The sequence below is a fragment of the Choristoneura fumiferana genome, chromosome 4 (genome assembly GCF_025370935.1).
Source record: "Choristoneura fumiferana chromosome 4, NRCan_CFum_1, whole genome shotgun sequence".
NCBI lineage: Eukaryota > Metazoa > Arthropoda > Insecta > Lepidoptera > Tortricidae > Choristoneura > Choristoneura fumiferana.
Window position 1 is genome coordinate 14,750,423 of NC_133475.1, and position 16,452 is coordinate 14,766,874.

The 16,452-nt window shown below is 36.3% G+C and overlaps 1 protein-coding gene across 1 annotated transcript; it reads right to left on the reverse strand.

The window, feature by feature from the left end:
- Nucleotides 1-641: 641 nt before the first annotated feature.
- On the reverse strand, nucleotides 642-12,870 carry LOC141427535 (scoloptoxin SSD976-like). Its single transcript, XM_074087069.1, has 6 exons — nucleotides 12,722-12,870; nucleotides 7,194-7,312; nucleotides 6,229-6,310; nucleotides 5,926-6,107; nucleotides 4,770-4,867; nucleotides 642-1,232 (listed from the first exon to the last, which is right to left on the reverse strand). The coding sequence occupies exons 1-6, from the start codon at nucleotides 12,786-12,788 to the stop codon at nucleotides 1,130-1,132; spliced, it is 651 nt and encodes a 216-aa protein (XP_073943170.1). The 5' UTR covers nucleotides 12,789-12,870; the 3' UTR covers nucleotides 642-1,129.
- Nucleotides 12,871-16,452: the final 3,582 nt, after the last annotated feature.

A 16,452-nucleotide genomic window follows, 5' to 3' on the forward strand; every position in this document is an offset into this window, starting at 1 on the left:
TTTTTAGAGCAACCTCTGTAAATAGAGAAACGTATTTGTTCCTCGTATAAATTGCGTTCTTACCTAGATTCTTTGTCGTGTAACATAACGAAAAAGATTACAAATTTTACCGACAAAAGTAACAAATTAATAAGGAAATTATAAAAGAAAAATCGATGAAAGTTTTCCTTTATGTAATCAATAATTTGCTGAGAATTGCAGCGTGAGGTTACCGTTCATACGCTACAACTTTCCAAAGTAGGTACCTACGTTACAGCAGGGCTACTACGAAACTTGAAACTCGAAGTCCGTATCGTGCGGTTCCTCTGACACTTATACTATTTAATACGAGTGCGAGAGGGACGGTACGATACGAACTTCGAGTTTCGAGTTTCGTAGTAGCCCTTCAGAATATCTACTTAAGTAAGCCCGTCCCTCTCGCACTAACTAGTTAACTTATTTTTATGAAATACAAAAGTAAGCAATCGAGGTGGTCACTGAAAGGGGTATGCTGTCAAACATCAAACAGATTGCAAATGCGTAACCTTATAACACACTCTATGCTTGCTTACTTTGGGACTAAAATCATATGGTGTGAATTGTCTTGTGATATTTGTTTAGTGGTTAAGGTTATAGGATTTTATTCTATTGAAATACCGGGATAAATATAGTCTATTTTTATTACAGAGATCCAGCCTGCTATCTGCATATTCCTTGGAGTGGCGGCGCCATATTTAAAATTTACCGTCAGGTGACGCGGCCATTTTGAAAAGTCTCCCTACGAATTACTTCATTTCGCGAATTCGCGAATTTTATAAAAAATATCTCCGAAAAAAAAACACTTTAATGTTATATATAAGCCTTACAGTGATAGTTTAGCATAAAATGGCATATCTAATTAAATAACAATGAATAACCGTGAAAAAATTGAATTTCCGTGAATTTTATTAGTTATTATGGTCATTATCAAATATCTGATAACCAAACTTTTCTCAGTCATGTATTAAAATAACTATAATTACAAAATTCGTTGCTCTGCAATCTAGCGGGAGGATTACCGGACTGATTATTCTGATCAACACAAACCACGGAACAACACAAAGTTTTTCAAATTGTTAATATAAAGTTGGTACTTAATTTCCATAGAAGCTTAACAATAATATCCATATGGTCTGCCGCAGTTTCCGTTGGCGCATCGAAGGTACCCTCTCAGCCCGTTGTTATGGTATGGAACTTGGTCTAGGTAATTGCCTCTGAAAAAAAATACAAGACTATTTTAATACAAATACAAAAAAAAGTGTTTGATTAAGTGTAAAGGATAGTCTCTTAAACTAATAAAGGGGTTTAAAATAAAAATATATCTAATACAAAGCTGCACTATTCCTGATAAACATCGATGACTGTTTGTCTAGACAAGCACAAAGTTCTTAGACGAAATTGCGGATAATAGTTCGGTAGGTATACATAGATATTACTAAACAACCATCTCGTGAAATATTAACACTTATACTAGTTTAATATAATCAGTCACGGATTTTAAATATTCTTGAGACTGGAGGCAAGCTGGCAACTAAATATGAACAGAACACAGCTTTAGAGCTTGTTCAGATGACGCGATTTACGCGTGAGTAGACACATGCGTTTAAAATTTATTGATATGTCTAGATGTCGCGTTTTACGCGTGACTTACGTGCGTACATTTCTTTTTCAATACGTCCACTCGCGTCAACTATCGTGCTGGTACTATAACATAGTACTATAATATAATAGACATGAGTAATCTCGACTCCGACAAGGGATCTGATTCACTAAATCCAACTCCGGTATCAGTACCGAATCCGCTTATCGACTCCGACTCCTTTATTGACTCCGGTTCTTTCGAGCGATTATCAGTTTGTCTATGGCCGATCCGGCTCGGTTCGGTACCTACCGAGGTACTGAAGTACCGATTTGTCCTAATGACTTGAATCTGTGAGTCACTTGGATATACTTACTACTGGCGAACCAGCTCCGGGGAGCGGCTCTGAAATTGGGATCATGCTATCCCTTTTCCTCTCGTAATAAATGCTATTAGCGTGAGCGGGACGGCACATATCCGATCCGACGTGATTGAACGAAAATAAAGTGAATGCTGAATCGCCGATCGCTAGTCGCTCGATCCAATAAGTTGGTCGGAGTTAGTAACTCCTCGGAGTCGATAAGATTTAAAGGAGTCAATGGATCGGATCCGCTTTAGGATCTGACTTTTGAATCTTCAGATCCGGATTTACCCATCTCTAGTACGCAATAACGGTGTCCCTAGTAAGTAGCTCGATTTGCGCGCAACACTTTGCCCTATACTACTTACGAAGTGCAAATTTCGAACTTCGTATCTTGCCGTCCACCTTATACGCTAAAATTATTTAATATGAGAATGAACACGCTCGTATAATTTAATACGGAACGACACGAACTTCAATTTTTGAATTGCGTAGTAGCCCCTCTGGCACGTGATTCACGCACGATTGGCAAAATGCGCGAGTGCATGTGAATGAAAAGGAATGAAACATGAGCCTCTAGTATCTCACAATATTCCGGATTAATTTTAAAACACCTCATAAGTATATCAACTCAAAACAGGACATGTTTGATTTAATATTTATTTTTTCTTTCTACAGAATATTTTTTTAATTCAATAATTTGTAATTTTTTAACACTACAAATTATAGCTTGTTTTGTTACTGTTTGCTGTACAAATAAAGTTGCAATTTTTAAAATTTTATAAAAACCTGAAAACTTCAGCATTCATGGGTTGCAGTCTCACTATTAACAAAACAAATAAGCAGGTAGATAGTCTGGTGGCCTCACGTTTAATATTCATGTGATGATATCAGGCAGTTTCGATGAATGCATAAATGTTTTTTAAATACTTTATTTGCCATTTCAATCTATATTATATTTACGGATAATGGAATGGGTAATTATTGTAATATATGTATGTAAGTAATAATTGTTATCTGTTATTTGATGTGTATAATTTACTACAACTGACTTTGTGAATGATTTGGTATTTACTGTAAATTCACTAATAAATAAATAGATGTAATGAATAATGCTTTGCTGGAAAAGTTCGTTCTATCCTTGTTTGGTTATTTTTCTGAACTTTTCTTAAACTCTTTGAGAAAACAAGATAAATACGAACTTATTTACGGATTTGTGTCTATTATATACGAGTATATATTATATAATAATATTTTTTGTCGTACAAACCTATAATTTTATATATTCACACACAAATTGGTGAAAAACATTGCGTGTCACATAAACGGTACTGGAATTACGAATACAATATTACCTATGTTTATTCATAAGTTTAACACCGACTCATAATTTTACCACGCTAAAGTTGTCTCAAAAAACTTTCTACAGAATGCCAAAATGAGTAGGTATCAATATTAGACTGGAAGTAATATTCCTTTTAACTTTATACTTCAACTTTTATATTACTTACTTCTTTTCAGGTCTTAAATTTACTTTTACTACAAATTTACAAATTTAATTTAAGATGCGGAAAAATAACAGTCTGTCAGTCTGTCAGTTCAGTCTTTTCCTAAATAGGTACTTAAGATAAGAAATATATGTTAGAAAATTTCAAAAATGTCTTTACCTATGTTTAGATAAAATACTCACAAAAAAGGTCCTTTCATTTAATATTTCACACGGTTTACAAAATTATTTTTAGAAATTTAGTTTTTGCTCCTAAATGCGACTCCTATAATCAAACACAATTATTAAAATAAGTATGCCTGACATGATTCGAAGCAATATGTGAAATTCAAGTTATTTTTAAAATGTTACAAAAAAAACAAAAGAAGCTTAGTTTTTTTTTATTCGACTGGATTGCAAACGAACAAGTGGGTCTCCTGATGGTAAGAGATCACCACTGCCCATAAACATCTGCAACACCAGGGGTATTGCAGATGCGTTGCCAACCTAGAGGCCTAAGATGGGTACCTCAAGTGCCAGTAATTTCACCGGCTGTCTTACTCTCCACGCCGAAACACAACAGTGCAAGCACTGCTGCTTCACGGCAAGATTAGCGAGCAAGATGGTGGTAGCAATCCGGGCGGACCTTGCACAAGGTCCTACTACCTGCAAGCTAAGCTAAGTGGACTTGTTACGCGAATAGAATTGAACCTTGAATTTAAAGCCCCATGTCAGAGACATCTGTATAGGTACGTCCCACTGCATGACACAAGCCTCGGCTCAGAATGAGGGGGTGCGTGGAGTAGTTTCCACGTATGGGCACATACATGATTGAACTTCTTCGCATATGTGTGCGGGTTTTCCCACGATAATTTCCTTCGCCAAAGCTCATGGCAAATTTCAAGAGCAATTTTGCACGTATAAGTATTCCGAAAAACTCAGATGTACGAGTCCGAGTTCGAACCCACGACCTTTAGGGTGAGAAAATGTATAAAATAATTAGTAAAATTACTTTCGCTTAAGAGGACATAGAGCAAACCGCTAACACGACTACAAAAAAACCTTATTTTAAAAGTTATTAAACTCAACGAGGGCTAATTGATGAATTTTTATCGCTAGATGACGTATTAAATATACTGAGCGGCAAAAAATCAGGCCCTCAAATGTATGCAGAAATAGGTAATTTTGTATGGAGAATGGGCCAAATTTTGTGCCGCTGAGTGCCTATAGTATCGTGACGGTTTTTTTACGTTACGGAAAAAACCTCGCGATACTAACGCCCTCCAGCGATATTCCGCCTGTCAATAAGCCCTCATTAAACTCACGTCGGTCCGTAATTACACACAAATAATGTGGTCGTCACATCGTTCTCCCTCTTTTGTGAGATACCGCAACCAACGTGGGTAGATTCCGCCCACACCATCTGAAACAACGTCTTGTTTAACAAACTACGTTTGGTAATCACATGGAATAAACCAGAATTGTACCATTAAACGAGGCTGGCGATGAGTGATACGTAAATAAAATTAATTTATGTGTGTTACGGTTTATTCCTCCTAAGTTTCAAACATCTGTTTGTTACTTCATCGCGTCTAAACAGCTGAACCAATTTGTATAAAATTAGGTATACAGATAGTTTGAGCCCCTTGAAAGGACATAGGATAGTTTTTATTCCAGAAAATTGCATAGATCCCGCGGGATAGCAATAAACGAATTCTACGCAGACGGAGTCGCGGGTAACAGGTTAGTAATCAGATATATTGCAGTAGTGGTATATGTAAATAAGAAAGTGTATTAGCTTTGTCTTTCGCGTGTAACGCAGTAGGTAGTGAATCTTATTATAGAGATCTTGCATTAATCCGAGAGTGAAATTTGCTACATTTAACCTGTTAAAATATTATGCAGTAAGATAGCGATAGCCAAAATTGTAGAATTTTGTTGGTTGATTGCAGGATCTATCTAACCCGCGAAGTTAAATAATAGCTCATCGTTATAAGTACGACAGAAGTGAGAAATACAAACAAATAATATAAACACAAAGAAATAATAAGGAAAATTATTTATATAAGGTGACGCAAAACAAAACTATTGTACCAGCCAAGAAGGGAAGGAGGGACATTTTAGATCCTTATGCAAGGGACTGGCTTGACGTTACGCCAGACAAGAGGCCGTTTTGTCTAACGCCGGAGAGTTTGGGGCACCCTTATTTTATTCCGTATGACAGACAGAAGTAGTGAATATGATGGTGATTCCAAGTGCGTTAGACATAATAATATGTGCCCCACTGAAAAACAGCGTTACGAGTTGTTGCAACATACTCGTAATATGCTGCTGGGTCCCAATTTTTATACTATTCGATGCTTTTTTTCCTTATTATGTATTGTTTTTGTCTGTTTCTCTTTCATATAGATCCGGGAATTGTCTCAAGGGGGCAGGCTGTGTAATTGGCTATAGAAAACTTTAAGCTGTAGGGAAAATTACCTGAGTATAATGTCCAATGGGTCGTTCTGTTGTCAGACTGTATGGTTCAAACCCATAATTCTGGTGTTCGCTGAACCAATCATTCAGCGCTTCTTCAATGTCTGGTATCACCGGGACATCAGGTGGGCCCGGGAGATTATTGATATGGACATTCTCACCAACCAAATTCCATCTCCGAGAGCCTAAAATGAAATGTAATTAAGCACATTTTAACTATGCAAGAGACGCTCTAATTAACTGTAGAAGCTTTGAAGGTTAAAAATTAAAGTCAATTTGGAAATAATTAAAACGAAATTTAATTACCCAAGCTCCTGTCTGGATTGTGCCCAAATATTCCACTTTCTGCCCACCTAGTCGCTTTTTCTGCTAGTTCTTCATCCCATACCTGAAATTGTTGTGAAATTTTGTCGCAAATAAATATGACTAAGAGTATTATTTATTTTGTTCATTTTTGTGAAGTATTTTTCCTAGCATATGTTTACTGACGCAATTGAATTCTTTTAGACAAGATGACTCATAAAATTGATTTCGCAATTATTAGGTATGCTGTTGCTACATAAATATCTTTAATAAATTTACTTGACTGCGAAAGATTCACAGACTTTTTGTTACACATACTGGGTCACAATTCACAAGACTCTTACTAGTGTTAAGGCTTTATTAGACCACCCACGGTGAGTCTAGAAATGAAACTGACAGTTATTCCATGCTCGGCCCGGCTTCACGTGGATATGTAGTAATTATTTTTATAATTTTTAACATACAAACCAATAAAAAGAATTAGTCAAATAGTTGCCGCAGTTCGAAGTTATACAAAATTAAATTAAAAAAAAGAACATTCGTATTATTCATACAAATATCTGCCCCGGCCGGGAATCGACACCTCAAGCTTTACAGTCAGGTTCTTTAACCACTTGGCCATGTATAATATGTATGTTATGTTATTATTTTCAGCAATTGATTCTTAGTTAAATAGGAGATAGCCCACCATTTCACAATAGCATTTCTCTCTCTCTTCTCGTCGCCTTGTCCAGCTTTAACGGTACAGGTATTTACAAGCTCGTAGCCGATTGATTACACGAAGCACCTGACTTAGCTAGCATGAACCGGCTCGTGTCGCCGGACGCTACTGATTTTTATGTATTTCTATAAAATGCCTTTTGCAGAACGATACAATGCCTTTATAGTAATTACATAGAAACCCGTAGTGCCGGCGTAGTCGATTACAAACCTTATAAAAATATATTTTCAAGTGTAGTTCTAATTACCATGTATTCCATGTTGACCGCAGAAGGTTGCCGGGGCACTACGCCCTGGGCCACCCACTGGCGTCGCAAGTTGTGTCCGTCCACGAACTGTTTTATTTGAGCACATGACAGTTGCACCCCTACAGACAATTGCCACAATTAAATTATCAGTAAAGCCAGAGTTTCACAACAGGTTCGAAGAGAATCATCCGAATACAGTTATCCAAAGGTACAGAATGCGGGCTAACGAACTAGTTAAGATGTGATGTATTTTACAAGACTCGCAATGTATTGCTTTACTCTTAACGTCAAAACTCAAAATAAACGTTTAAAGGAAATCATACAGCAGTTGCTAAGATTGAGAAATTATTCCTGCAATTGGTTATGAATCCATCTAATTAAACTTATTCATCTAATCTACGCATAATGCTCTCCTCTACTAGATCGATCACGATATATTATGAAGCGAGATAAATGTAGAGAATGAATTGAATCAAATGGCATTGATTAGTATCAATTTATGTTCACGGGATTGGGTTTGATGAAAGTCTCATTTACAACCGTCATTAAAACTCAATCGGATTAGAATAATATCATCTGAGTCATTTAATTTATTCTACATTCCGCTCTACATTAGCTATTATTAGATAAGTAATCTATACATATAATAAAGCTGAAGAGGGTCGAAAGTCTGTACATGAAAGATATTCCACAAAAAGTTGGCTGGGATACTTAGAATCGATAACAGAACACGTTCCAATAGTTTTTAGAATTTTTGTCTGTTTGTCTGTTTATCTGTTTATCTGTTTGTCGTTTATTTGACCGCGCATCACGTGAGAACGGCTGAAAGGATTTTTACGCAAACTTTACTAATCCGACGAGAAAATCCCCGGCCAGGTTATAGGCTATAAAAATTTGACCCTTAGGGTATAAAAATTCAACCCTTAAAAGTGGAGGTAGCTACTACATTCGATTGAGTTAAGTTTCCACCTTCAAGTTTTTAAATACGTGCTATGACTATCAAGTACCCTGATAAACTAACAGATGGCGCTGAAATTAATAACGTTGTGACTCGAACTGAGGAAGGATTTTGCCAAATTAACTAAGTTTAAAAGAAGGAGTACGGATATCAACAAATTTAATTGAAAAATTTAATTGATTTAACAATACGATCAAAATTAAACGACAATAAAGTAATTGCCACACATTCCAGTGCCATCTTTTAGAGAGCTGGGTAAACAGTAAGTAATGGAGTAAACTAATAAAAAAGAGTTTACGTACATATAAAGAAAAACTAATAGTACTACCGTATATGGTTGTACCTGAGGGTTGTACTTAGTTTTTTTAGCATTTGAAAAAGGGTTAAGTACAATCTTGACGAGTCTTTTTATTGAAAGAGGTTTAAAAAAAAACAGTTACTTTTACTTATGATACCAAAAGCATGTAAATGATCATTATATCCTTGCTAATTGTTACTATTTGCTGTGACTTATTTTTCAAAAGTTTTTTTTCAATAAAAAGACACATCAAGATCGCTTGCCTTCTTTCTAATGCTAAAAAAAGAGTATAAGTAATGGTAAAATCAACATACACATCAACACGCGTACGTGTATAATTGCATAATGTATACATCTATCTTCTATCTATACAAAAGTTGGCTGGGGATACTTAGAATCGATAACAGAACACGTTCCAACAGTTTTTAGAATTTTTGTCTGTTTATCTGTTTATTTGACCACGCATCACCGTGAAAACGGCTGAACGGATTTTCATGCAAACTTCAAACAAACTAATTTGTCGAGAAAATCCCCGGTCAGGTTATAGACTTTAAAAATACTACCCCTAAAAGAGGGGGTTTTGGTAGCCGCTACTCTCGATTGAGTTAAGTTTGCACCTGTATCTTATGACGCTACTTAGGAAGGAGGTGCATTATTATTTTCAAGTGTTGTACGACTATCGACTAACAGATGGCGCTGATTTTGCCAAATTGACTAAGTTTAGAAGAGGGGGTACGGATATCAAGAAATTTAACTGAATAGGTAATTGATTAAATAATACAACAAAATTAAAAGACAATAAATTAATTGCCACACATTTCGCAGTGCCATCTTATGGGGAACTATGAAACAAACGAGTTAACATAGTTACGTAGTGGTTACATCAACACTCATAATATTCAACACGCGTATAATTTAATAGAAAAATGTCTTAATTATTCCTAATTTAATTATATCCGGAATACGGAAATTCGTCGAAGAACTAAAGTCACTGACTTAGCTCGAAAAATTATATGCAAGTTGCAGTGGCAATTGGCAGGCCACATCGCTCGAAGAACCGATATCCGTTGGGGGAGAAGTCCTCGAGGAGCGGCGACCGGAAGACGAAGCGTTGGCAGGCCTCCCTCCAGGTGGAATGACGACATCGTGAGACTTGCGGGAAACCGGTGGATGCAAGTAGCGAGTTGTCGTTCATTGTAATTTATTTGTATTGTAATAACATTGATTATATGTATGTTAGTCTGTAAGGTATTTATTGTATGGGGCAAGTTGCCCGAAATAAATGGATTTATTACGAGTATTATTATTATTGTGGCGTTTTAAGGGTAGGCCTTTGTCCAGCAAAGGACCTCTTCCGGCTGATGTTGAAAAGTTATATCGCATCCATATTCATACGCATTGCCTCTTTTAAGCACTTAATAATGGTCACGAAAGTACTTCAAAAAAAACGTTTTTCTCTTTCTTTTGCGGAGTAAATTTCAAACGATTTCGGAATTGGGACTCGCATTTTATAGGCGTTACCATGCCTTCCCGAAAAAAAAGAAAACTTTCGCGAAAGTCTCGCAGCGCATTAAGACCACAGGGCACGGTCTCAGGAGTCTGAGGAAGACCGCGATGGGAGATCATTGGCGCTCTAGCCAGGCAGGCCGCTTCGCTTTCGGCTGAAACGGCAAGCCAGCGCGAGGCTGGGTTGCGATCCCAAAGACTGTACGCAATCTTTGAGATCGCTCGATGTAGGAAAATAGTAAGCGAAGAATAAAAATGTTATTTCTTGAGCAATATAGATGTGAAACTTGGTGATCATGATCAGATTTTTCAGTTGATTGTTTAGCCGTAGTTTGAAGGGATTTTTCGAAAATTCCACGAAAACGGCCAATGCGGGAAATAACTTTATTCTTTTCGAGTATTGTGTAAATATAAAAATCTACGCAGACGAAGTCGCGGGCAAAAGCTAGTGTCATATAACTTAAAAAAGTAGTATAACGTGTATGCAATCATTAAAAAAATGGGATAGTAAAAATATCTAGACCAAATCCATATTGAAACGAACAGCTAACGTTAACCAGGTAAACTCTACAAAACGCATGATGGATGGATTTTTTATTTTACAGACTAGCTTTAAAGGAAGTAGTTAATGTTGCAGAAATGAGACATCGAAATTTAAACTAAAGCTAGTTAAGCCAGCTAGGCTAGTGGGTCACCGAAACCGCGATTAGGGCGCTAGTTGAAGTAGTTCCAACTTTCCTCCATTTGCATTGTCATCTGGCATGCAAATGCATTTTGATCGGGAAGCTTCACATTTTATGAGCTTAACTTACGTGATGAAGGATGACACAAAATTATGAATACATGCATAGAACTTTATCCCACGGAATTTTGACACTAACACATTCACTATTTTTTTTAACAAAAAATGGTACCGACTTTAAAAACCTTGATATTATATATTGGGCTTCAATCACTCCTGCTGGCTCGTGCTGAGGCACCGAATGTATAGTAGAAGAAAATTATTTTCACCTCAGCACCTCAAACAGGCAGGTTTTGCTATGAGAAATCAGTGAGCAAAATCGCATTTTGCTCACTCCGTGAGACAAAGTAACTTTTTAATTATTTTTTTTAAATGCTGAGTACAGTGTTGGGTCTACTCACTGAATTCCAAATATTTGAACTTTACTTTGATCTGTCATTTCACTTCAACTCGAAAAAAGCAAGAGATAGGATCAAATTTGTCGATTACAAACTTAAATTAAATTTTTGGTATTAAAAATATATCGAAATATTTCCAAAATGTAAATTTTCCCGATCTTTTAATAAAGTATGCAACCTCGTTGCACGAAAGCCGCTTCTCTTGTTTTTTTTTTATAAAAGAATTCCGTATACTGCCTCTACAGTATAATTATTATTTGTTAAATTGAATGATTTTTTAACAAATCTATTTATGTGTAGGTAATAGAAATCTTAATAAAAATCATATTTAAAGGTTTAATTTTTCAACCTTTCAATTACCCCGAGATGAGGCTTTTGCAGTATTAAAAATAAGTGTGACATTAGTACAAGAAGTTAAAATTGCATGTTATGAGTATGCGATTTGTGCTGTAGCTACTGGACTCTTTTTATGGTTTTAAATGTAATTATTATATTTGATAATAATCGGATTCTATTTTAAAAAAATGTGTTTGTTTTGTAAACAGGTAGGTATATGTGGTTTTATTCGTATGTTACATTTAAATTATGTTCTCGCTGCTGAGGTGAAAAGTTGTATGTGTCACACGAGACCAAAGTTTTTTGCATCTCGTGTATTTCAATCCCTTGCTATCTCAGGATTCTAACCTAGAATCACTCGCTAACGCTCGTGATTCAATTATAGAATCCTTCGCTTACTCGGGATTCAAAATCAACACTCGCAACAAAAAACACTTTGCTCTCTTGTTGCACAAATAACTATTTTCAACGTTTTTGAAGTCGGTTCCATTTTTTGTTAAAAAATATTTTTTTCATTGTTTTTAGTGATTTGTAGCCAAAGTCCATTAAGCTCAAACACATCATAGTTATATCATTTTATAACAGAGTACCGATACCTACGGTGTTCTTTATCGGGGTCCAGTTCACCAAATTATACTTTCTGAATGTAAATACTTGACTTGATGTTAAAAATGCCATAATCGCTATAGGTGTGCTTTAAAAATTCAAGGGTTTCTCTCGATTTCTCTAAGATCCCATCATCAGATCCTGACTTAGTGTCAATGGAACCACCTCGGAAGTATGTCCTTTAGAACTAAAAAAGAATTTTGAAATTCGGCCCACAATTGGCGGAGTTATCGCGTAACAAACATACAAAAAAACATACACTCGAATTGAGAACCTCCCTCCTTTTTTGAAGTCGGTTAAAAAAACAACGAAAATAGTTCACTAGCTCCTCTTCTTTAACGCACTTATTTGGTAGAAGTTTTGATGACATTATGATAATATGTTAACATCGAGCTGATCTGATGATAGAATCGGATGATAGACATTGCGAACTCAATGACAGGACTATGTAACCTAGCCATGTTTCGGCTTGTTGGAATACTCATAGTCTTTGTGTATTTTAGCTTAGAATGGTATCCAGGGCCCGATAATGATGCAGTCAGGCAGCCGCTGGAACTCCAAGACAGAACGAATAACGACGATTTTTAAACTAAGTATGATTATTTTCAGTTAGCATGGAGGTCTGATCCCGCTATGGAATGTTCATGAGATAGATTGACAGTGTTTTTATCTATAAAAACTTACGTGGGTAGTAAGCACTGCTCAAATCAAAGATACATGTCGATAGAGTCAAAATGAAAACCAAAAACATTTTTAAGATTTGAAATTAACTTTTATTTCAAAGGAAAGTCAAAGGTCTGCAGACTGAATTACACTGCGGTAAATGTCATAATTTCAGCTTATAAATACTTTAATTAAATTATCACACAGTTGCGCAAACAAGCACCTACGTACGCAGATACATTATTATTTTTTGGAATTATGTGAAAGAAATAGACAAATAAAACTCATTTTAATTTTTTTTTAGTATGTCTATACATATGTCTGTCTGTCTGTCTGTTCGTCCGTCCGCGGCTTTGCTCAGGGATTATCAATGCTAGAATATATATGTAAACTATGACGACAAAATACTACAATAAAAATTTCAAGAAATTTTTTTTTTTAGTGTAACGTAACGTCTATACACATAGACGTAAAGTGGGGGTTTTTTTTTTCTCATCCAACCTTGTAGTGTGGGGTATCGTTGGATAGGTCTTTTAAAACCATTACGGGATTGCTAATACGAATTTTCGATTTAGTGATATGTTTGCAAAATATTCAACTTTAAAGTGCAAATTTTCATTAAAATCGAGCGTCCCCCCTCTCTAAAATCTAAACCGGTGGGTGGAAAACTTTGAAAAAATTCAGAATGGTAGTGAATATATCAAACTTTCAAGGCAAACTATAACGGCTAAGTTTGCTTGAGAATTATTAGTAGTTTAAGAGTAAATAGCAGCCTAAGGTATAAAATACACCTAAACTTGGAAGATTCTGTATAAAATACAAAGTCCTTAGAAAAATATTACTTATTTTTTCGTAATGGCTACGGAACCCTATTTTGGGCGTGTCCGACACGCTCTTGGCCGGTTTTGTAGAATATCACAGGATATGTTTTCGTCATTTGTTATTTTCAGTTTTCGGTAATTCAAAAATTACTTTCTGCCGAGCTTCTTGCGGCGCATTCTTCTTGGCAATGATGATCTTTCTGAAGATGCTAGTAAGTAGTATAAAATTAAAGAAGGATACAATTAAAGCTTGATTCTCTTTTCGTATGCTTTTTAATATTTTGTAATTTTGTGTACACCGAGCAAAGCTTGGTCGGTCCATTGGTAGGTGCTGATAATCTATCACATTTAAGTTAATTATAGCTTTTTAGTTCCGGTGTTTGTGCATTTCTGCTGGTACACACTAAGTTCCTTAGGCGAGTAGGTATGTAGCTGGTAGGATAGATTGGTGACGGCAAGGGCGGAAGTCGAGGGCGGGCGCATCCGGCGGCTACTTCCGGCGACGCGCGCAGGGGAGAATTCTGATTTACCCCGCCAAGTGGCAAACAAATTACTCGTTCGGAAACATAACGGGTAAATATTGTTTCCCCCCCCCCTCCACTTTCAAAAGGAGTGAAATTTTAACTTGGCATTAAACGGTTTGTTTCTGTTTAACTCTTAAGATGAGTTAATTAAGAAAGCGGAAATTTGAAGGCTTTTGAAGCTTAGATGATTTTGAATGAGTTGTTCATTACAAGCTGTTATTTGACTTGCAATGTTTGTATGTAAGAAAACTTTCTACATACATTAATAATTCCGATTCCGTTTCAAATCTTGGAGGTCGAATGTCATCAACTTCCATTGGTCGGATTGATTTGAAATTTGGTATTTAAATGTAGATTGAATAAAAATGTAAAAAATCAATAAAAGGTTACAATAATACTATTTTAATATCTGATAATATAATAAAGATGAAATCTTCGTTTATGTATATGTAACTGAAATCTATGCGGCCGCGGGACCGAATTTAAATAATTTATCAGTATTTAAAAGCTACACTTTGTCAAATTACCTTTTGCTCCGGGGGGTGTGTTGCCAGACGAAGTTGGGGGCTACAGCTAGTTTTAAATAAGGATTGAGGCTTGTTACGGTTGATTCTACACGCTTTTTAATATTTTCAGCAAAACACATTTTCTTGGAAAGTAAGTTGCTGTACATACACAGCTGCCTAAACTACCCATATCCAAATAACAAAGTGTAATATACTTATAGCTGTAGGTACCTTCATGTATATGATGGGAGGTAGCTATCGCTACCTTTAGGCTACATTGTCATTATAAGCAAAATCTTGAATATTTAGGATAGGCCAAACAGTTTTTTTAACTCGTATTTCTTTCGTTTTTGATGTTATAAAAAATGTAGGACGAAAGTTTCGTCATTTAATGGAAGTCAGTATGACCAGTTAGTTACTATGAAAACTACCTCTATTAGGCTATACAAAATAAGAATATATGATAAATTTAGATTCTAACTCTTTCTCAGATTGCTATTTTGCAATCTTTCGTAGTTGTTACGGCGCTACACCCACGCTGCACCACTTCAGCACAGCATAATGCTTCGTAAGCTATTCGGTAGTAGGTAATCCGGAATTACCAGGGCAGGGGTTGATTGAAAATTGATAGCGACTTATAGCCGTCGCGCTGGGTCTTATTCCGTTCTTTTCTGGTTCAAATACTCGTAAGAAAAACCTTTTTGATTCTGTAGTCAAATAAAGCTAAAATAGTTAATACTAGTCGTTATCCGTGGCTCCGTTTCGTCCGCGTAGAATTCGTTTATCGCTATCCCGCGGAAATGCAATTTTCCGGGACTCAAACTATATGTATACCGAATTTCATCGAAACCGGTTCAATGATTTAGACGTGATGAAGTAACAAACAAACCAACAAACAAAACAGACTTATAATATTAACGGGATATTAGTGGGATAACGCTTACTCAGCCGCTATCAAGAACGTATTTTCATAGGAAAATTTATTACGTTAGAAGCGGTTTGGCAAAATCCTGGAAACTAGTAAAAAGTATGTTCAAATCCATTTTTTTATTTGACTGGATGGCAAACGAGCAAGTGGGCCTCCTGATGGTAAGAGATCACCACCGCCGATAAAAATCTGCAACACCAGAGGTATTGCAGATGCGTTGCCAACCTAAGCCTCTACCTAAGATGGGATATCTCAAGTGCCAGTAATTTCACCGGCTGTCTTACTCTCCACGCCGAAACACAGGCACTGCTGCTGCTTTGTATTAGCGAGCAAGATGGGTTAAAATCCATGTTAGTTAAAAGTATTAATTTTACACTCTTCAATCCTATTGATGGTCAGAGCGTACCACGTCAAAGATGGGGCTAAATTTTGATTGAAAAAGTTCCGATATTAAAAAGGTACCTATACGGGGTATTCAGTTAACTAATCCAACCATATGTTGAAATGCTCTAATTATTAAAAAAATAGATTGTATAGCTTCCAAATAAAGTAAAATGCCTGTGACAAAGGGACAAATAGACAGATATAAGGGTTTAGTTATTGCCATTTCGGCTAAGGAACTGCAAAAATAATAATTCAAACGTGCTGATTAGAACGCTTCCGCGGGGTGGTTTTGCGATTCCGCTATTGTCGGGATTGGCAGACCCTGATTCCACATGTGGCCGCAAATTCCCGCTGGGCCCTCGTTACCGCCGCTTGTGTTTGCTAGCTGCGCGTTCGGCAGCTGGCATTCAAACAGGGCCTGCTTCCCGGTGCTAATGGATTGATTTTCAATTTGTAAGACACTGAAAATGTGAAGTTTTGTACTCGATGAGAAGTCCCACTTGGAGGTAGGTTCAATCGAAACTAAATTATTAGCATGGATATATGACACCGAATAACCTGGCCAAAAACGAAGTAAAGTTTGTACTAT